The following is a 22,806-nucleotide window of genomic DNA, read 5'->3' as shown; positions in this document are numbered from 1 at the left end:
TATAGTTTTCTGAGAGTTTCCCTTTATATACTGGAATGCTGTGTTGGTACTTGTGCAGTAAAGGTTTACAGAGATAAATAGCTCACATAACTTTTAAATGTTTTTGCTGACATGCTTTCCACCTTGTTTTAAAGTAGGTCTTTGCTAAGCATTCTTGGCAAACTGGTTAAAAAATATCCATCACATAAATACAATACTGGGGACTACAAGTCCTCAAAAGGTTTGTGTATACATCCACTCCGTGTCTTCACAGTCGGTCTTTGGTAATCATGTCTACTGTCTAGTGCTCGCTTCCATAAGCCAGTAGAAGGTTTCATTCCAGTATTTTATGTATTATCTATGATGATGCAGTGGTGGAGGGCCATCCTCCCATCCTACTGTAGTGCAAGTACAAATTACAAATGTTTCTGTGTGTCTGGTTTGTTGAACTCCAGGTAGCTATAAATTTATTACAAAATACCTCTTAATGTTTCCACTTTTACACCTCATTCACAGGGACTGCTGTATAGTGGGATAAAAATGTTACTAAGTATTCATAGTTGTGGTGGACAATTAGAAAAACATCTGAGATTTAAACCACTTAAAATAATTGCTGCAGGAGCCTGCGTTCATATCTACATAGAAACATTTTATATATCTATATAATGATAGTAGGTATTGGAAGCACACCGTCCCCAAGAGTATATCCACAAATATACAGTATGTTTATAAATATAGATACAGAAGAATCTTTATATTTTCAGAGTGGGCAAACCCACATGTGAGAACATAGATGGATCATAAATGCCGTTAAGTAATGTTATAGTCCTTAATGTACTATATTCTCATGTACTAATTATTATTATTATTATTATTACATAGTATTTATATAGCGCCAACAGTTTGCGCAGCGCTTTACAATATAAGGAAGACATTACAGTTACAATACAATTCAAGACAAGATGGTAAGGAGGGCCCTGCCCCTGAGGTGGGATAGGCTTCCCTGAAGAGATGAGTCTTTAGGGAACGCCTAAAGGCAGTCAAGGTGGGAGATAGATGGACAGGTTGGGGTAAAGAGTTCCAGAGGATGGGAGAGACTCTAGAGAAGTCCTGGAGGCAAGTATGGGAGGAGTGGACAAGGGAGCTGGAAAGCAGGAGGTCAATGGATGAGCAGAGGGGATGGTTAGGGTGATACTTTGAGACAAGGTCTGAGATATATCCAGGGGCGGAGTTGTGGATGGCTTTATAGGTGACTGTTAATATTTTGAATTTTATCCTCTGGGCGAGTGGAAGCCAGTGTAGGGATTGGCAGATGGGGGATGCAGACACTGAGCGGTTGGTAAGGTGAATGAGTCTGGCAGCTGCATTCATGATAGACTGAAGGGGGGATAATAGAGAACATGCTGATAGGAGAAGAGAACACAGAACAGAAGCCTGCTGCTTCTCCTTCACTGTCCAGTTACAGGCTGGGGGAGAGAAAAGACCTGTAAGTGTTAACTGTAGCAGAGAAAAATCAGGTCTCCTGCACTGCTAAACAGGGCTGTGCTGAGCGTAATGCTGTGTAAATCTCCGAACTGGATGGTCAAAAGAAGTAAAATCTTGACAGGTTAAACAGCTCTCCTATTTGTAGTTATATCTTTTATGTACAATAGTTAGTTTGTGTCTCCTTCACTTACAAACAGAGCATTGTTAGAGGTGAGCTTCATTCCCAACTATAAGACCAAATATTTTTGGAAAATAATTTTCCCAAAAAATAGCTAATGCTGATTGATGCTTTGGATTGTGCTTTCTATATTCATAGAAGACTATAAATTAGTTATGCACAGATACTGATACTAGTATTGGTATCAGTGCCAATACTGAGTATTTGGACGAGTACGAGTACTGGACCAAATGCTCCGATACCAGAACTTCCAGTCAGAAGGAGATCTCCTCTGACCGACAGTGCCGCGAGGGAACATGGAGCCGGCTTCCTGACCTCGATGCTGTCTGGCCGGCTACCAGCCAATCAGCATGGGGGCGGCCAAACAGCATGGAGCTGGCTTCCCGGCCAATCAGAAAGCCGGGTGGTGGGTAATGACCCGCCTCCCGGTTTCCTAATTGGTCGGGAGGATGGCTCCATGGCAATTGGCTGGGCAGCCGGCTTCCCCACCTATCAACATCGAGCCAACCAAACAGCCAGCCAATCAGCATCGAGACGGCCAAACAGCATGGAGCCAGCTTCCTGGGCAATCAAGAAGCTGGGCGGCGGGTAATGGTACGCCACCCAGCTTCCTGATGCAGCTTCTTGAAGCCAGCTCCATTCTAGCGGAAGTACCGGTATCGGTGAGTACCGAAATATAAATATCGGTACTCGATACTGAAAAAACGATACAGGTGAATCCCTACTATAAATATATAGATATTCATGAATTTGGTGGGAATAGATGGGAAGGAACATGCAGCCGACCTCCCAGCCAATCAGGATGCCGGGCGGTGGGTAATCACTTGTCGTCCGACTTCCGGATTGGCCTGGGAAGCTGGCTCGATGCTGTTTGGCTGGGAAGCCGGGTTACCAGCCAATCAGCATGGAGCCGGCTTCCTAATTGTCCAGGAAGCCGACTTCATGTCAATTGGCTGGAAGCTGGGTAATGACCCATAATTAGCCAGCTGGGTAATGACCCGTCTCCTGGCCGGGTTCCCAGTCAATCAGCATCATGCCGGCTTCCCGGCCAAAGAGCATGGAGTCGGGTTCCCAGCCAGCCTCATGCTAGCTGAAGTACCCGTATCTGTTCTCGGTATCGGTTCTCGGTATCGGCGTGTACCAAAAGATAAATATCGGTGCTTGTACTTGATACTGAAAAACCGGTATCAGTGCATCCCTACTATAAATATATAGATATTCATGAATTTGGTGGGAACAGATATAATATTGTATAGTCTTTGTAGCTAGATGTAGTATTCTGCTCAAATTAGGCTTTGCAACACAAAAGGTGTGTTGCAAAGCACTTTGCATTGCGCATCAACACACAGAAATGCTCATTTCAAAACTCGTTGACATGTGTTTTAATGCATTTCTATTCATTTCAATGGAAAACTTGTCTTTTCCAGATTTCAGGAAGTTTACTGTTTGTGCGCACACAGATTTCCACATGATTTTCTAAGGTTAAATTGAAATGAAAGTTCAAGCAGACTGGAACATTTTCAAGAGTTTTTGCTGGTGGTTGTGCCATGTGTTTTTAAAATATTTTTTGCAGCAGTTTTTGTATCTCTCAGCATACAGAAAAAGCTTGTTTAAATAAAGATGAATTGAAAAGAATCATAATCCCTATCAACTTCAAAGTCAAAAGAGAATGCATTCAAATATGATGGATATTTGGCAATAAGATACTTTGATTCAGAATTGATGGCCATTATTAGACCAGTCTTTCCTCGTTCACTTTTGTGATATTCTGGGTCGAACAGCATAGAAAAAAATGAATAACATAAGAGCATAATAGTTTCTTTTCAGAGTAAATAATACAGTCAGCTTATATGCCTTTTTGGAACATAGTTATTATGTGAATTATATTTATTTTATGCAGTTAACTGAAGTTTATGATATATATTTTATGTTAAAAAATGTTCTGTCTTTTGCTCAGGTGGGACTGTTGGACCTTGAACTCAACCAGCTAACAAAGGCGCTATTTCTGGCTCTGGTGGCTCTCTCTGTTGTAATGGTAACCTTGCAGGGGTTTGTTGGCCCGTGGTATCGCTACCTGTTCCGGTTCTTCCTGCTATTTTCCTACATCATCCCGATAAGGTATGTGTGTAGCAAAGACAGACAGGGATGTTTAATTTCACTGAATGTTGCATTTTTTTGAAATATACACTTGGCTTACATTGTGAAGGAAATTGATCTTATCAGGAAACAGAGTGAGAAAGTGCCTGCAAATCTGCTGATTCTTGAGAGATCACTGCAAAAAGCAATGCTGTTGTATTTCTGTGCAATGTTCATTTTACTAAACTAATCAGGATATCTAATCCATTGTAGAGCATGAATGTATTTATAAGGACCTGTTATCCTTTGTATGATATAATACAACACGCTGCATATCCTATTGTAACAAACACAGCTATTTCTAGCCTATGGTTATCTCTATGTATTATGTTTTGTGTCATAAAATGGCATCTCCTATAATGTTAATGAAATAGATTTCAATAGACCAGTTTTATTGAAAATAAATAAGTTGACCTGCAGGAAAGTACTTCATAGGAATATTCTGCAGATGGGGTATGTAACAAAATAATGTAACTGTAGTTGATATTGATTCGTTTTTGGGATATAAATTACTTTGTTAGCCACTTGTGTTCCTTTTAGATTTACATAGGAATATGATTAAACAGCATAATTTAGACTAGTGGTTTTCAAGCTGTGGTTTGGAGCCAAGTGTTTGACGGTGTGTGGCCATGATCTGGAGCACCTGTCTCTTCTTCTACTAATGCTTACTGGAGTAATAACAACATGGTGCTGTATATTGAGCATATACTGTATGTGGAACAGTATTGTTGATGATGGAGGGGAACGCCTTCTCATGCCACACTATTAGCTGCCAAGGCCCAGTATTTATGAATGGAGCTTCTTGTGACTAGAGGGAACACTGCGCGATCACAAACACGGTTATTCACTAAAGGGTGAAGAGTTTGGAGAAAGCAGGTGAAGTCTACAATCTAGGACAACATAGCTGTACTGGAAAGTGAGCTGAATTGGAGACTTTTTCCAGATCAGCTATTTTGGCCTAGATTGTTCACTTCTCCTGCCTTCTCCAAACTCTTCACCCTTTGTGAATAACCCTGAAAGTGTTCACACCAGTGTGGTCCAGATGGCATTTTCTCTACAGGTTCATGCCAATTGTATCACTAGCATGTGGGAAGGAAGGTAACAGAGTTTGAGTGGGCAGCTGGGTAGGGCGGGTTGAATAAGGAGCAGAACTTAGTGGACATTGAGTAGGGAAAGTCTTGGATTCAATATGATGTCTAAAAACAGTGTTCCATAGACAACACAGAAAGCGAAAGAGAAAACCAATCCAAAGTAAATTGAAAAAAAATTCCCACACTATCCAAAACTTACAAATATTTTGTTTTTGTTTTAGATACATCCCCTTTTGGGGACATCTGTGATGATATAAAAACAGTAGAATAAAAGCTGTATTTATTGTTGCCATAGCTAAGGCTGCTCTCCATTCCATTTTATATGATTACCATTGACAATTTTACTACTGAAAACTAAAATTGTAGGAAATATATCCATTTGCTTGGAAGTCACCAACAGCTTATCTGTTGCACAGTGGAAATAAGAGGGTCATCTGCCGCTGGTCAGTGTTTGGGAAGGGGGTTGTCATTTCCCACTGAAGGACTGTTATATGTTACTTTTTCAGTTATGCTATCTTCCTAGGACTTTATAAATAAACCAATATTTTCTTGGCAGCTTGCGAGTAAACCTGGACATGGGAAAGGCTGCTTATGGCTGGATGATCATGAGAGATGAAAATATCCCTGGCACTGTGGTGAGAACTAGCACCATTCCTGAGGAGTTGGGACGCTTGGTGTATTTACTTACTGACAAGACAGGTAACCTGGACCCTACTACATTGTGACCTTTCCTGTTCTAGAGTACATTATTGACTTTTCTTTTTTCTTATGTAACAAATACATAACCTGCTCTGGTGTGCTTGTGACACACATTTTTCATAAGCTGCAGTGAGTGGTGCTCACTTAATGCAGTGAACTGGCAGAGAACAATAGAGGATCACCAAAAAACTTTCCCCTGCTCAGAGGTTCCATGTTGTGTTGTTTCTAACTCTTGCACTATTACTTCAGTAGCTTTGTATTATTGGATCATTTTCTTCTGTGTATGTTGGTTGAGGGGGGAACAGATTTGAATTTAACACTGATTTTATTCTGAAGAGTGGATGTAAAATTAATAGAGACGTTCTTCATCAGATGGGCACTTACATGGGAGAAAAATACAAATCACATGTTTAACTTCTTTATTTAACGGCTCTACATTGCTTAAGTTTTACTGAATCCTAAATGATTTTCCTGTAAAATAAGTGCAGATCTCTCCTCGATAACATTGTTTTTTTGGGGAGGTTTGTTTTACTACATGGAAATGTTTAACAGTGTATGACTTTCACCAGTTTTTAAGCTGCAAACATGAAATCTGTTACTGGTGGGCAGTTTAACAAAATGAGGTTTATCTTTGTGTCTAGTTATATTTTAAATGTTTCATTTTTCATTATTTAAGTAATCATTCTTGCAGTGCTTGCTCCTACCCCATGTGATATTGTGTTACAACTCAATGCTTTGCCATAGATGACAATATCTATTATGTTTTTGCCATTGAATACTACAAGAGAAAGCAGAGGAAATTGCTAGCTATCCAATATTTGATAACAAAGCCAAATGTAATGATCCAGGAAACATGGTGTATCAGAGTTACATCTTTATTGGTGTACATCCAAATTCATGTACATCATTCTTACATAGCTGATACATTTATAGTCGTGTAAGCATGGAGGGTATATTATTCATCTATTATTCAGTTACAGGAGCTATTTAATGAACTTTGATTCCTCTAATTTGTCTCAAACAAGCAATTTGACTCTTCTGCTTGAACATTTAGATATCTATTTCATGATAGTGGTGAAAAAAACCCATCAGCTATGACACTCAAACAATCCTATGTTTATTATATGATTTATTTTCAAAGCTACCCAACGATTACAACAAACCATAGTCAATTTTAGTCAATTCTAACACCTTGTGTTTACATTAGAGGACTGACAGGCTGCCAATATTCTGGTGCAACAGATTGTATTAGGGAAAAAACTAAGATTTTAGTGGCCGTGTTGTAAACTTTGAAGATAATTTCTCCACGATGTCTATAGCTACAGAGGTGAATGATGGCTTGTTTTAAACTGCCTTTGCTGCTTTTTCGGAATATGTAAATCCTTTAGCCTGGGCACCGATTGATTTTAAGGTGCCTGGACATTAAAGTAACACTAAAGTGTTAAAAATGCATTCAAGTACCCTATTAACAAAAATGTAACCCTTTTGTGTATAACCTGGCTGTGGATCCTCAAATCATCGCTGAATTGGTGCTGTCACTGTCCTTCCTTCTGGGGGGTGGCTACTTTTGTTTCCCATGGTCCTTGTGTGTGTTGTAAAGTAGCCACCGCTCCAAGCTTGCTCCCGTGATGAACGTAATCTCATGTTTAGTTAACTAATTTGTATTGAGATTATAGTCCAGCACAGGAGTGAGCTGGAGCCATGGCTACCTTACAACACACGCAGGGACAGCATGTGTGTAAGCAGGGACACAGGGGTGTCTGCACCAATGTAGATATCATTTGACAATCTACAGGCAAGTGATACGCAAATAAGCTACATTTTTGTTAATAGTTAAGGTACTCCTGAGTTTAGTGTCTCTTTAACACAGTAGCTTTAGGCCCCTTTTACTCCTTTCACTGGGGAGCCCTCAGTTCTGTCTCAGTGGGGATCCATAGAGCAGGGATCAACTCCCCTGCTGATTTGAATAAGGACAGAAATAGATGTCACATATGGGACATCTGTATGTTTAGTTTCCCATAAGATGGAATCCCCATGGGCGACCAGATGTAAATGGATGTGCGTGCCCATATGCAAAAGCAAACCTGCACAAAAATGTATTGCGTTTGGAAGCTGAACAGACTCGGATGTAAACAGACGCATAGGGATACATTGCAGGCTGCTTTTGATCACAGATACAAAAAAACAGACTGACAGAATACCTGTATGAAAGTGGCCTTAATTGGTTACTACACACCTGAATGCTGGGCAGTTATAAACCAGCAAATCTCCAACACTTTTTTGCTGGGGCAGAGCTTACCCACTATACCCACCTTCAGTGTATTTCTACTGACCAGTGAAACAGCTCATCATGGTGATGGGCCAAAAAGAGTGTGAGGGTTGGGGTAATGGGCAAGCTCCAACAGTACCTGCACGTGCTGAAAGCGACCCACTGACACTGGCAGCAAAAGATGACATGAGAAACTTTGCTGCCTCAGTGCAAAATCTTATCAGGGTACCCTACTATTTCATAGAACAATCTTTAATAGTCCTCTTTAGCTGTTGAATTAGGATCTATATTTTTTTCTAATGATATTCATTACACTTAAAGAGATTCATGTAATGTAAATAATCTGATTAATGCATGGTATTGTTTTCATCTTTATAAACCTCTGTATTCTGTGTACTTATATATGAGGGCAGCCATGTTTACTCATTACAAATACAGGCTCTTATTCCTGCTTACTAGTGCTAAAAACAATACATTCTCTTCAGTCTGTATTGAGGTGGAACACCCAAGCGCTCTTTAGGACTTGATCTTATACCTTAGCTGTAGATCACATGATGGAAAGGTTTTTCTTTTTTGTCACGCTAGAACAAGGTACATTTTTTTACGCAAGATATTATAGTATTATTAGGTAATGCTAATGTACCCTATTGATTAGTGTGAATTTTAGGGTCCATTCACGCCATGTAAACTGAGGAAATTGGAAACCATAGATTTTGGCTTGCTATTGCATTGGTCCTGTGTTTAGCAACACAGCCCGACACAGGCCTAATGCAGGCTCAATGAAATAACTAGCTGAAATCCATCTTTTCCCATTGTCTTACTTGTTGTATTGGTGTGAGCTTTGTGAAATTGGAACATGTTGGAACACATTACAAAGCAACCCACATTAAGGAAAAAAATATTACATAATTTATTTAATTCATTTGCACATCAATATGATGCATTAAATAAATACACATTAATGCGAGTGTTTAAAAGTGTTTTTAAAAAAAAGTGTTTAAAAAAAACACTTTAACTGCCTTTGTCAACATGAGCTAAATTAAACGGATATGGTGTGGACCAGCTATAATGATAGGTCCACTTTAATAGCACAGGATACAAATCTAAAGCTGGCTACATACCAGTAGCATTTCGTTAAAAAAAAATTAGATTTTGGAATTTTTTTTCAAACCAAATTTTAAATGAAGTTCTACAAGTCTGATGTCATTATTTAATATTCTGATGAGATTTCTTTTACAAAAGTTTGTCCGAACATCTACCAGCGCATGGTCAGCTTTAAGGTAATCCGTATGATTTATTAAAGGGAAGCAAATGGGAGGAGCACCTATGCCTTGGTTGTGAACAGTCTGGTGTCTACAAGGTTCGTTGGGGTTATTACCTGGCAAAGTATAACAAAATCTGTCAAATTTTATTTTTTTAGCAAATAGTCTTTATTCGAGTTTTGTCAATAAGAAAAACAATAAGACAATTCGGTCTTAGGTACCAAAGTACAGCATTACCACTATAAACAAACGCATTTATAAAAGATACATACATGTGGTATAACATGGTTTCGACTCAAGACAAACTAGTGAGCAAGCAAGCATTGCAATCACCTGGTAGCATCTCAGATTCACCTGAGCATGTTGGGGTCCTGATGAGACTATAAGGGGCCAGAGGGAATTAGATTGAACTAGAAGTAAACTAAGCTAAGACGGACAGATAATTAAATAAGTGAATGCTTGAATGATTGGGAGGCACCAAAGCAAAGCAGGGGGGGGGGCATTAAAGGACATCTAGGACCCCTAGCGATCCTTCCAATTTTGTGGTGTGGTACCAGACCGTATGTTTGAACAATAACATTACTTCCGTTAGCTGAGTTGGTGATAGGGTTGATACAATAAATGAGGTCCAGGTAGCAAAGAATTTCGCTGTGGAGGGGCTATTATAGTGGGCATCAAGCTTGTTCAGCGATATCAGTTTGGTAAGTAGGTCTGCAAGCTGTTTCAAGGAGGGGGTGGTCGGTGAGAGCCAGTTCGTCAATATGGCTTTTTTTGCTGCGAGGATACACAGATGCTCCCATCGTGATCATTTCTCTCCCGTTCATTGAAGGACACAGGGCAACAGATCGTAGATCCTGAATGGTAGGGTATATCGCCACCTGCAGGAGTAGGACGCTAGGCACATAACAAAAAGACAAGACAGCCTAGGGGCGGCCCCTGCTGGTGGCCCAACCCCTCACTTGCTGACAAGTCTCCAGTCCCCAGTTTTTTGCCTAGCGTCAGGAGTAAGGAGCTAAAACATTTTCTCTGAATAATTTTTTTCCTTTCTTCCGTTTGACTTGATTTTTCTTCTAGCAAGTGTCCCCAGGGCGACAGGCTGGATGATTGTAGAGCCTTTTAGTCTCCCCTGGCTGACCGACGAGAGCATGCAGACTCTGCTACGGTGGGTCGGCTGCGACGGGTGGTCCTCCCCGACACCTATGGGATTCGTCCCGGGGGCGGCCGCCGTCCTCGATCTCGGTTTCGGACTTCAGGGGGTCCTCACATGGATGTGGGGTGGGGGATGGGCGCTGCTCTTGTCCCAGCAGCCGACTGTGTGGAGCGGCGGCATCCGCGGCAGACGTCGCTCGTGCGGCGGCCGCTACTCGAGGCCCCGGCTTTTGCGGCCGCCATCTTGGATGTGGGCAACTTTGCCCTTTCATTTCGTAACTTCCGCCCGGGCTTCCTATAGCCTCGGGCGGATGGGGAGGGCCTTCCTTTCGGCTCGTGGACGCCGGGGAAGAAGGTCACAGCGGGCTGTCGGTTCCGGATGGAGTCCATCCGGTCCGTGGTGGCATGGCTCCGTCAAGGGGATCTGCTGGCCTCCATCGATATTCGGGATGCATACCTTCATGTACCCATTTGCGAGTCTCATCAGCGATATCTTCGTTTCGCGGTGGGGGAGGACCACTTTCAGTTTGTGGCGCTGCCCTTCTGGCTGGCGTCGGCTCCACGTGTGTTCACCAAGGTGCTGGCCCCAATTCTGGCGCTGTTGCGTTGTCGTGTTTCGATCATGGGGTACCTGGACGATCTGCTCCTACGGGCAGAGTCGCATTCTTCCATGGTGACGGCCCTGGGGGTCACGGTGCGGTCCTTGGAGGAGTTCGGGTGGCTTCTGAACCTGCGAAAATCTTGTCTGGTGCCTTCGCCACGCCTGGAGTATCTGGGTTTGGTTCTGGACACGGTCGCGGCCCGGGTCTTTCTTCCCCGGGACAAGCTCCTGAAGCTCCGTTCCAGGGTCGGGCTACTGAGGGCTCGCCAGTGGTCGCCCATTCGGGGTTGCATGCAGGTCCTGGGTCTCATGGTGGCCTCCTTCGAGGCGGTGCCCTTTGCGCAACACCATACCAGGACCCTGCAGAGGAACATCCTGGTACAGTGGGACAAGTCCCCCCTGTCCTTGGACAGGGAGATTCGGATCTCTCGGGAGGCGAGGGCCTCCCTGCGGTGGTGGCTTCACTCTCCGGTCTTGCTGGGGGGGAAGTCTTTTCTTCCGGTACATTGGACGGTGGTCACCACGGACGCCAGCCTTTGGGGCTGGGGCGGGGTCTTGGGCTCCTTGACCGTGCAGGGTCGTTGGTCGCCGGAGGAGTCCCGTCTGTCGATAAATGTGTTGGAACTTCGGGCGATTCGCCTCTCTCTCCTTCATTGGTCGGACCGGCTCCAGGGTGTGGCGGTCCGGGTCCAGTCGGACAACGCCACTGCGGTGGCGTACATCAACCACCAGGGCGGCACAAAAAGCGTGGCCGCGGGTCGAGAGGTGTTCGGGATTCTGTCCTGGGCGGAACATTGGGTTCTGGCTCTCTCGGCGTCCTACATCCCGGGAGTAGACAATTGGCAGGCCGATTACCTCAGTCGACAGTCGGTGGATCCGGGGGAGTGGTCTCTGCACCCGGAGGTTTTTCAGCAGCTCTGTCGTCGCTGGGGGACGCCGGAAGTGGATCTTCTGGCGTCTCAGTTCAACCGCAAAGTGTACAGGTTTGTGGCCCGGGCTCTGGATCCCTGGGCAGAGGGCGTGGATGCACTGGTGGCCCCTTGGGGCCACTACGGCCTGATTTACGCCTTTCCTCCACTGTATCTGTTGCCTCGGCTACTCCGTCGGATCGCGGTCGAGGGCGTCACCGTCATCCTTGTGGCCCCGTATTGGCCTCGGCAGGCGTGGTACGCAGATGTGATTCAGCTGGTGGTGGACGCCCCGTGGCGCCTGCCTCTGCGCCCCGATCTTCTGTCCCAGGGTCCTGTGTTCCATCCTTCTTTACAGTCTCTAGCTTTGACGGCGTGGCTGTTGAGAGCCAGGTCCTGAGGGACCGGGGGTTGTCCGATGCGGTCATTTCCACTATGCTCAGAGCGCGCAAAGCAGTTTCCAGGAAGATTTACCATCGTACCTGGAGGGCCTATTTTGCCTGGTGTGAGGCTGGGGCCTTGTCCGCACTTGTCTTACACTTGTTATATTTGTCCCTTCTGCCCTGTTGTGTGCCAAAAACCTAGTTCTGCACACTAAGCATTTCCTCTGTATGGTAATTAATATCCAGAGAAAAGCTTTGATACAGAATTGCAACAAGTTACATGGAGTTTTTTTTCCACAAAAATGAACTATGACATATTGTTTGGGACAAGTAGCAAAGTCAAATTTGATATAGTTATCTTGTACCATGAATATCAGTATACAGGGTAGGGATGTTCAGATACCAGTGCCGATACTTGGCATTTTCATGCGAACTACCAGGGTTGCAGCAGTTGCAGCTGAGACCTGACTCTGGAGCTCCACCGCTGTCTTGCAATCATTAGTCTCTATTGTTTTAGAAAAACTGTCACATGACAATAAACAAAAATGTATCAGTACATGTACTTGAAAAAATGGTATTGGCGCATTCCTAATATATATTTTTTTTTTTTAAATCATACATTAAAACAAGGATGTACAAATCCCAGAAGCTTCACATGCTCCTTAAAAATGACAGTTGCCTCCTAAATTTTGAATTTTCCTGTAGTCTAGTCTTGGAGCTGGAAAACTATCTGTACTTGTACTTGTACCGAGTACGTACTTGGTATCTGAACATCCCTAATACAGGGTTAGACAAATGATTGTAGATCTGTAGCTGCAAATTTAGGTACTGTATTTCCAAGGCACCTGATTTGTCCAGCCTTCTCTGTGTCCCATTCTATAAAATGTATATATAATGTATTGCCAATAAGCTACTATGAATAAAACAAAATTGGGAAAAAATCCTCGATTAAACTATTAGGTATTTTCAAAATGCTTACAGATCTTTATCCAGCCTAGGAATAATTATATTGCAGATAGCATTGCAAAGTAGTCCTTTCTATGATTGCAAATTGGGATTGTGCTTCATCAATAAGCCTTTTGACATGAAGCGTCCATCACAGGGGTCCTCTCATTTGCCATAGTAGAATGGAGAACCAACTATCTCAATAATTGCATTATAGTTTCCTTATTGTAGGACAAGAAACCAACGTGGTATAATTAGGTTTGATTGGAGTGCATGTTTCCGGTAAGATCTGAAATTAATGATGTTGCTATAGTGACACATCTGTGGCCAGCAGTGCATGAGACTTTAAGTAATTCATTCGACAAGAGAAGACATCTGTTAACTACAAAGATGCAGAGCATAGTGACACTGACCAGAAATACTAGATGTTATGTGATAAATGAACAAACGATGCTGAAACAGGAGGACAGATAATTTGTACTTAATCTGCAGGGAGAACTTTAATCTTCTCACTGGTTGCATTGGATAATGCCATTGTTTAAAACACAGTGCAGCCAGGAACTCATAAATTGTAAATGTGACTGTGAATATATGCTCTGGAGACAAACATGGCTTCCTTTTGTAATGAACTGTAATCAAACAAGCTACCAAACCTACTGGCATTAGTGTGAGTGTATGGAACAGCACCCACATGTCTAGGGACACCTTTTACCAATATCTAGGACAGAGCCAGCTTTACTACATCTCTCCATGTGTGTTTTAGAAATGAAAATGTATAACTAGGTACAGGTTTTCTTTCAGTTACAAAACAAGACGTTTTATATTATGTGTGTTGTATATACAGTATGGGTTATGTATACTACAGAGCTCAGAACCAAGAAACAAACAATATCAGAAAACAAAATCATGAAGGTTAGATACACAGTATTATAAGTTATTAAAACAATTTGCCATATTCCGCAGAAAAATGACATCCTCTAATTGTTTGAATACTAATATAAGGTAGCTAATAATTAGTCATTTTCTTTAAAGCATGGCTCTGTTTAGACATAATGTAGCCCTAGGCATGTCTGAAGGATTAAAATCCTTTGTACAAGCCCTGCCGCTTCTGCCATGTGGTTATCTAAGTGAAAACTAAACTAGAATGTGCTATTTGAGGTAGTAAGCTGTCTACTTTATATGTAGAGTTAGTTTTTACCTGTACAGACCACCAACCGAAAGCAAGGAGGGCTGGTTTCATGTGACCTGTCACCCCTGCAGGTCTCTGATTGAATTTAGTCACAACTGTCCAGAGATCAGAAAAAAAGAGAATAAGAAAAAAAGTATCACAATTTGTAATTTTTGAGGCTTGATGTTGCGCCCTGTAAGCCTGCTTCCTAAGGCACTGCCCCTTGAGTGCAGTTATGATCAATACAACTCTGGTATTAAAGTGAGCATTTGCTATGTTATAGGGAACATCTAGAAATCTTTATTGTTCCTAAGCAGTACCCTGAAAAATTTACCTTTCTTAAAGAGGAAATGTACCCATATCTTTAAAATAACAAAAAACACACCTTTAGAAATGTTTAGAAATGACAATCTACACATACTTCTAGATAATTGCAGTCTTTGTATTCTTTGCATACCTTACTTCTCTTTTCTTTCCCAGTCTTCTGACTGTGGCCATTTTTGCTAAGGGCAGGTTACTAGATCTCTCTTTACTTCCTGGAACTCTGGCACATGTGACTAGGACATGTGACCATGCACATCATCTCAGGGGAGGAAGATTCCTTTCCCTGAGAATTTGTGTGATTACAGATGGGATTTCCCAGCAATGCTCTGCTGATGTAACCTTCCCAGCATGCAATGCTTTTAAGCACATTACATAATTTGTGCCAGAAGTGGACCAGGAAGTAGATGAACTCTATTTCTAAGTAAATTAAAAACATGTTTGTTTAATTAATGTAAATCAGCATGCAAAGCTGTATGCTGATGTGATTTTTAGTTAAAGGGTGTAAAGGTCCACTTTAATCGTACATCACAGCACACAGAGAGTTAATTCTTAAAGGGATGGGCTATGCAGCTACCTACAGGTGACTGGACACTGGCAAATCAATCAAAGCTTTAGAACAGCCCTGTATAACTGCTAGCACTCCCAGCCTGCCTTAGTTTTTTTACTAGTATCTTTAGGTGATGGAAGCCTTATCTCTGCTTTGAGAGAAGTGCATTCTTTTCTGCTATATTTTCTGAGGATTCTTCTACCAAGTTGTCTCTAGTGCTGCTAACAGCAGTCATTCAAATTGTTTTTCTCCTCAGTAGAGCCTTGGTGGACCATTCCCTGACCCAGACGGAAGCAAAGCAAGATGCAGGGCTGGCCTGTAATGTGCTTAGGGCACTAATTCTTGTTTTAGGCATGCCCTTTTGCACTTTGTGTTGTGTGTGTCATTGCCACAGCGTAAAGTCCATGAACCCATCGCACTCAGAAACCGCTGTTTCCAAACAAATAAGGGTGGGTCCCGCAGTAGTTGACGGCTGCCAACCGTAGTAGATATCATTGCCACAGGGTGCTATACAGGCCTAGGGCTGTGGTCCATTGCAGAGAAGCCCTGTCCCTGAAGGCCCCTTTGAGGAGGGGTATTCCCACTGGGAGGGTGGAAACTGGATGGAACATGTCCCCTTGTGACCATCGCTACTATGTCAGCCACCGAGAGGGGTGAGTAAGGGCTTCTCACTTACAAGGTACCAAGTTCCCTTCTGTCCACTATGGATCTTAAATTTGGTGTTCCTGTGGCAAGGTGTTTACAGTCCCCCTCAAAATTTTAATTTGATATAATTTCTCTGCGGTCCATAGGTGACTATGTGCTGTACTAGCGACACAGGCTGCTCCTGACGCTGCTGTTGCCGGCTCATCCTCCTCCTTCCTGTTGTGGGTATTGGGATGTCTCCCCCTCAGGTCATGGTGCATCCATGCAGAGGTGTGTACCATGGTCTAACAATGCTTCTAGGGATGGTTCTGTTCCTTCTGGGGATGTTGTATCTGCTAGCCTTATGCTATGCTTCAGGGTCCTCCTCAGTTCCCTCCAGGGCACCCTCCTATACCGTGTCTACAGAGAAATTTACCACTGCAGAGACAGAATTCATGGGGAAAATGTCAGTGCTCTTAGAGTCTTTAGTCCGCAAGGAGTGTAAGGTGGCCCCCTCTTCTACCTCTTTACTTCTGACCTTCCTCTTCTTGTGTAGTCCCTGAAAAAGAATATGATGAGGAAGAAGGGGCTGCTTCCAGTTCTGTGGATTCAGTCCAGGAAGAGGACCTGTCTACTGACATCCCTTCCAGACTCAATTACGCTGTCCCTATACTTGTGGACACAGTGCATGATTGTTTACAGTTAGAGCCGCCAAAGAAACACACACTTTTACAGCTGGTGTTGTATAGTGACTGGGATCAATACCCTATTGAAGAGGGTTTCTTTAAGAAATAGGCTGTTCCTGTTGTTCATCCAGCCATCTCCTCACATTAACAATCCCTGTAGAAGATGTTCCTGTTTTCAAGGAACACAAGGAGAAAAGATAAAGGTCATCATTAAGGCTTTATTTGCATTTGCAGGCTCTGCTATGCAATCTGCTGTTGCCAACATAGCAGTGTGTATCGAACCTTATCTGTATGGTCAAAAAATATGGCGATGGTAATGGTCCCCACTGCTCTCAAACATTTAAAGCTTATTCCGATTCCCTTGCGGCACTGTGTTGATGGCCTGGTGGATACCCTTAGACAAATCTCAATGATGACTAAAACAAAATACAAGGAGTAGATTCCACCTTAAGGTATGCGATTACCGAAAGGGGAGGGGCTTTTAAGAAATGCTATAAACTCTCTAATTGTATAAAAATATGAATTCATTTATTACATAATTGGAAATAAATAAATAAAGTTGAAACATAATTGGTCCAATTCACATGCAGTATAAGTGTTACATCAAGTCAACAATTATTTTTAAAATAGGACATAATAGAGGACTCATTCAGATAAAACCCGACATGTTTCACCCTAATGGGCTCTTCAGGGGAATTTATATATCATGGAGGAGTCCAAAGTGGCACTCGTGAGGAACACACTAAAAGCTGGTTATATTAGAGGGAAAACACACCTGAAAACACTCGGACCCCTCCCTTTCATGTAGTGGTGTCGATTGACGGTCCCTTTGGACTCCTCCATGATATATAAATTCCCCTGAAGAGCCCATTAGGGCGAAACATGTCGGGTTTTATCTGAATGAGTCCTCTATTATGTCCTATTTTAAAAATAATTGTTGACTTGATGTAACACTTATACTGCATGTGAATTGGACCAATTATGTTTCAACTTTATTTATTTATTTCCAATTATGTAATAAATGAATTCATATTTTTATACAATTAGAGAGTTTATAGCATTTCTTAAAAGCCCCTCCCCTTTCGGTAATCGCATACCTTAAGGTGGAATCTACTCCTTGTATTTTGTTTTAGTCAATCAATTCGGGGTGTGAAATCTTGCTCTCTTTGTTCCTGTTCTTTATTGCTCTAATACACGCCAACTAAAATTTACTTACAAATCTCAATGATGGCCTCCTGTCAATTCACATGTAAGAGATTTTGTGGCTGAAATGCTGGTCTGTGAAGCACCCTTGCAAGAATAACCTTGAAGACATGCAATTTTTTTACTGGGAAAACCTGTTCAGAAAAATCCTTGGAGTCTTAAGTCTAAGTAAAATTACTGTCCGTTTGTCCCTCCCAAGCCTCTGGATCCAAAGCCAAGGCAGGCTCTCAGTTCCACACAGAGACACTGTGCAAAACAAGGGGTGATAGGCCAATAATGAGGAAAGCTGCTGCTGGGAAACCACAGGCAACACTGGTGACCAGTCTTTTGCCCAATACCTATCTTTTCTTTTGTGTACAACTTTCAGAGTTCAGTTCCTCTTTAATGAATCGCCTCGGTGGCCCTTTGACTAAGTTTAGTGAAAATTAGAAAAATAATGATCAGAATTCCTCAGCTAATTTTCAGCTTAAGGTTAAAAGGAAATCTGTCACCCAGTAAAGTGCAGCTGGACAAACATCAATGCACTAATCAAATTGCAGAGTAACATATTTCTAGAAAGTCGTTTATTGTGTAGATAACATAGTAAACTAGGTTGGGAAATGGCACATGTACATCAAATTCAACCAAACAATCTTACTAAATCTAAACCCACAGCTGATCCAAAGAAATAAATCCTATAAAGCATGCTGCAATCTGCCCTTTAGAGGGAAAAAAGGCTCCTGGAAAAAAATACATATGTATGGTAGCCTTAGGCTTCTTTCAAACTGGCATTAAAAATTTAGCATTTATATGCGTTTCTAGGACATTTATAAATGCATCAAATAATTTTTCATGGTATTATTTAAACTATACTTTTACCTGTGTTTAGGTGCAGTTTAGCTGTGTTTAGAGAAAATCGAATTGTGTGCATCCAGGGTTCGATTAGAAACGTTAAACATGTATAAATGCAGAAATGTAACTGGCCCTGCGAAAAGACAAGCACACCTCATCACATCTAAGAAGCATAACGTTTGTTTATACTTCCCAGATCATTTCTCCTGCATTTAAATAACCTAAATGCAGGAGTGGCAGTGTGAATGTACCCTTGGTAGAAGATTCTATTCTATCATGTACAGGGATTTGTCTCTGATCTCATTTCCAGATATGTTAACAGAAACCTGTACTCCTACGGATTAACCTTCAACCAGCAGTAATCTCACTTTAGAGAATAAAAGACTTGTAAACCGTGGTGCTGGGCAGGAACTAGATATGCTTCTTTTCTGTTCATGTCGATTAGGAGATTTTGTTTCTTAAATAAATTATACTCAGCTTAACAAATACATATTAGTTTTTATATGTTTTGTATTTTATGTTCAATACAATTCTTCTATTGGTATAAAAAATTAACACGCTTATGAAATAAATATATTATATTCAGTATGTAGTTAAAATACAGGCACACTACGCAGAAAAACTTTGGGAGCGTTTGGAGCTCATTTCTAAATGCACCTGGACTCATGTAATGCTTTTCAATGACTGAATGCACACCTAGACGTCCAACAGTCTAGATGCATTCAGTCTAGAAGCGTATACCCAAAGTAGAAATTTCTGCGTTCTGGGTCTGATTAGCCTGGTTTTATGCAACTAAACGCATGTAAACGCGACTATGCCCAGCAACAACTAAACACGGGAAAAAGTGATATGGGAAGCATGAAGTTGTTTATACATAGCAGATAACTTCTCTTGTGCTTAAACGCAGCTTGCTAGTGTGCATGAGGTCCTAGGATTAGCTAGCCTCTCCAAGTATATTTTTAACATGGCAACTTTGCTGTGTTTTATCCTATGACCATAGAATACTTTTGTACACACACTGACTTAAAAGAGAAACAGAAGTAAAGCAATTACTTATAGCTGTGAGTTGTTCTTTATGTTTTAGGGCCCATTCACACCACATCCAGATTACCTCCAGACCAGACCAGATTGTTTCCGGAGCCAAAATGCATCCAAATGTATCCCTATGTATCCCCAGCACAGTCTGTTCCAGACCAGACCAGAAAAATACTGCTTGTCCTATTTTGTCTGGTCTGGAACGCATCAAAAACGCATGGAACGCACATGTAAGACCATTTTAAGCTTAAAAAAATGCAAACATTTCCAATCGCAGTAAAATCGCTGCAAAAACGCAATGCACTATGTTCCAGGACTGGTCCGGAAAATGCTGTGAACCTGCCCTCAGGCTATGTTCACACCATGTCCTGACCAGATCTGGAGCAGATCTGCAAACGCAGTTCAGTGTTTTGTTTTAGCTTAAAATGGGCCTTGAGGGGCAATCCAGTGCGTTCCAGTGCATTTGCATACGGCTTTGATGTGTTTACTTGCGCTCCAGTGTGTTCCCAGACCAGAGAAAATTAGACTTGCAGTATTTTTTTTTGTCTGGTCCGGATCGGACTGCGCTGGTGTGAACAGAGCCCAGAAATACCATAGGGATACATTTGGGATGCTTTTTTGTTCCGGGAACAAACTGTTCTGGTCTGGACATACCCTCAGACAAAGCAAGGAATATGGTTTGCTGTGGATAACCGTTCCATTTTTGCTCCATATTGTTTGTTGTAACTTGTGCATCATGAAACACATTTGCTGCAGCCTCAGCATAGTGTTAGCCCTGCGTTTTGCTTTAGGACTTTTGTAGATAGGTATTTCTTTGCTTTTCTTGAATATGCAAGTCAGTGTGAATGCAAAACAACTTAGAAGCTTATCAAATGCATCTCAAATCCAAGCCAGTTACACCAGTGTACACAGACCCTTATATGTATGCATTGTAAATGCTCTTCGGGGGGGGGGAAAAACAGGCTTTTTCTGCCCATACTCTCATCACTTGAGCAGCGGACTGCCTGTAATACTGATTGAAAAAGAAGTGCTTGGTTAAATTAAATTTTCAGTACTAAGGCTGATAAGCAGCCTAAAAATTAATTTTACAACTCATGCAGCCCTGTTTCTTTCCCTATAGCCATTTGTTCTCAAAACAACTTAATTCTGCCCTTCTAGCCAATATATAAAAATAGCCCTTTTTTTATTTTATGTAATCATAACAAAAAAGGAAAGATTTAATAGATTTCTAAATCAGCTATCTATTAAACATACATCTCTTTTCAGGAACACTTACCCAGAATGAAATGGTGTTTAGGCGTCTTCATCTTGGTACAGTGTCCTATGGATCAGATACAATGGATGAAATTCAGAATCATGTTGCAAGCTCTTACTCACAGGTATGTTATTCTGGTGAATTTTTATATGTATAGGTATGTGATTAGTAAAAAAAAGAAAAGGTCAGCTAAAACTACAGTAAGAAGCTAATTTATTACAGATTTACGATTATGATTTTCTACTGAAACCATAATCTTTCACTGGGAACTGGCTTTTGCAAAAGCTGGTCGGAAAGTATGGTTTACTGGGCTGATGAGTTGATCCTGTGCTAGGACAGTGGCCTTTTTTGTCTGAGGGAAGGACTGACTCAGGAGTCAAATTTTAATTCTTCAGCTATTATTGCCTAGTGTAGTTTTGCATCTGCCATTTTTGCAACAAAAGGAAAGAAATGGGAAATCACAGGAGAAAAGGCTGATTTTGTTATTTTATCTTTTCATGGGCTATTTGTTTTTATCTTGGTATTTTGGGCTGGAGTTCTGCTTTAAAGTATGCCTCTACTGAGAAAAAGATAAGCTTCCATTGCTAGCCACCTTCTGAAAATGTTAGCCACCTGGCGATCTATGGCTTCAGTCAGTAAAGAGTACCAACAATGCAGTAAGATAAATCAGAGCAAAGGCAGACCTTGATGGTTTTCACAAAAAGCCCTGGAAACCAGGCAACGTTCAATATTGAAAGTAGAAGCCTGCAATGGCAGCATGCAAGTTTCTTCAGAAAAAGGTTTCCTTTAAATTTCCCAGTGCCAAAAAAAAAATCAATTTATAAAATGTGTTCTGTTCTCATGACACCATTTATATGTATCTAGAATATGATGCGATCCTTAATAACTCCATCTGTCTTCAATGGTTGGCCGCATAGAGAAAGCAGATTGTGTTTACCTAGTTGCTAATTAAACATATATGAAAGCACTCCAGAAACATGCAGAGCGTCGTCAGTTTGTGATAATAAGTGGTTCCAGCTACCTAACCAGTTAGGCAGAGGTAGCTTTGTGACTTTGATTTGATTCCCTAGTTGTAGGCCCTGTTTTATTAATACGAAACAGCAGCCCTCTTGTATCTCTACAATAATGCAACAGAGAAATCTATTATAACATGATTATATTTTCCCACTGGAAGCATTCCGTGACAGAGAGCATAATCTTTAATGGAATCTGTGTGAAATTAAATTATACAAGCATCAATAAACATAATTCAGAAGGAGTAAATCATCTTAATTTATTTGCGTCTGTAATGGCATCAGCAAATGTAGAATGCAAATGCAAAGGTTTAAAGCAGGAGCTGAAAAGCAGATGAGCAGAAAAGTTAAACCTATTATTATACAGCACTGTAATTTGATGGGCAGTGTGTTCATGGATCACTGGCTCAGTGCACCGAGCCCATTGCAGCACATGGCTCCCAACACTTGGTTCTTGTGATCCCCACAGCAGATCAGGACATGGTGGGTGTATAGCTCAATGTTACTTAACATTGCAACCTTAATGCAGCCTTAATAAGTGTCTAATAATAATGAAATAAGTATGTGAGGTGTTCCCTAGAATCACTCACGTTAATTGTATATTCTGCTGTAGTGATTGCAAAAATTCTGTTGTAAAACAAATTTGCTTGAACAGTATCATAGCTTCAGGCATATATTTTTCAACAATCATTTAATCCTAATGTATCTTTATTAAAAACTAGTAAATGTTATTTATATGGAACAAGCATATGTACCTGCATCTGTCTTAATATAAGCCAGTTGTCTGTTTAGATCAGGGGTCTCAAAGTACAGGCCCGCGGGTGCTCCGGCCGAATGATAGATCATTAGTAAGGTCTAGTGCAGATCTTACTAATCACCACTAGATCACCAGGGAACGATGATGTGCCTCCTCCCGGCACAGATGAAAGCAGGTGAGGGGGCATAGGAGGGAGGGGGGCTTTATTAATATGTGTGCTGGAGGCTTGGGAGGGAGGGGGAAAGTATATTATGTGTGCTGGGGGCTTTGGAGGGAGG

The 22,806-nt window shown here is 41.6% G+C and overlaps 1 protein-coding gene across 1 annotated transcript in view; it reads left to right on the top strand.

Moving 5' to 3' along the window:
- Nucleotides 1-22,806, top strand: part of ATP9B (ATPase phospholipid transporting 9B (putative)) — a 245,998-nt gene that overhangs the window by 174,279 nt on the left and 48,913 nt on the right. Inside the window, exons 12-14 of the mRNA XM_018553011.1 lie at nucleotides 3,600-3,760; nucleotides 5,426-5,568; nucleotides 20,770-20,882. Of these exons, the coding sequence (XP_018408513.1) occupies nucleotides 3,600-3,760; nucleotides 5,426-5,568; nucleotides 20,770-20,882 (417 nt within the window). The remainder of the gene's footprint in view (nucleotides 1-3,599; nucleotides 3,761-5,425; nucleotides 5,569-20,769; nucleotides 20,883-22,806) is intronic.

This window comes from Nanorana parkeri, unplaced genomic scaffold (genome assembly GCF_000935625.1).
Source record: "Nanorana parkeri isolate BGI_ZX_2015 unplaced genomic scaffold, ASM93562v1 scaffold105, whole genome shotgun sequence".
NCBI lineage: Eukaryota > Metazoa > Chordata > Amphibia > Anura > Dicroglossidae > Nanorana > Nanorana parkeri.
Note: the sequence above shows the minus strand (reverse complement) of the source record. Positions and strands in the feature narration are given on the sequence as shown.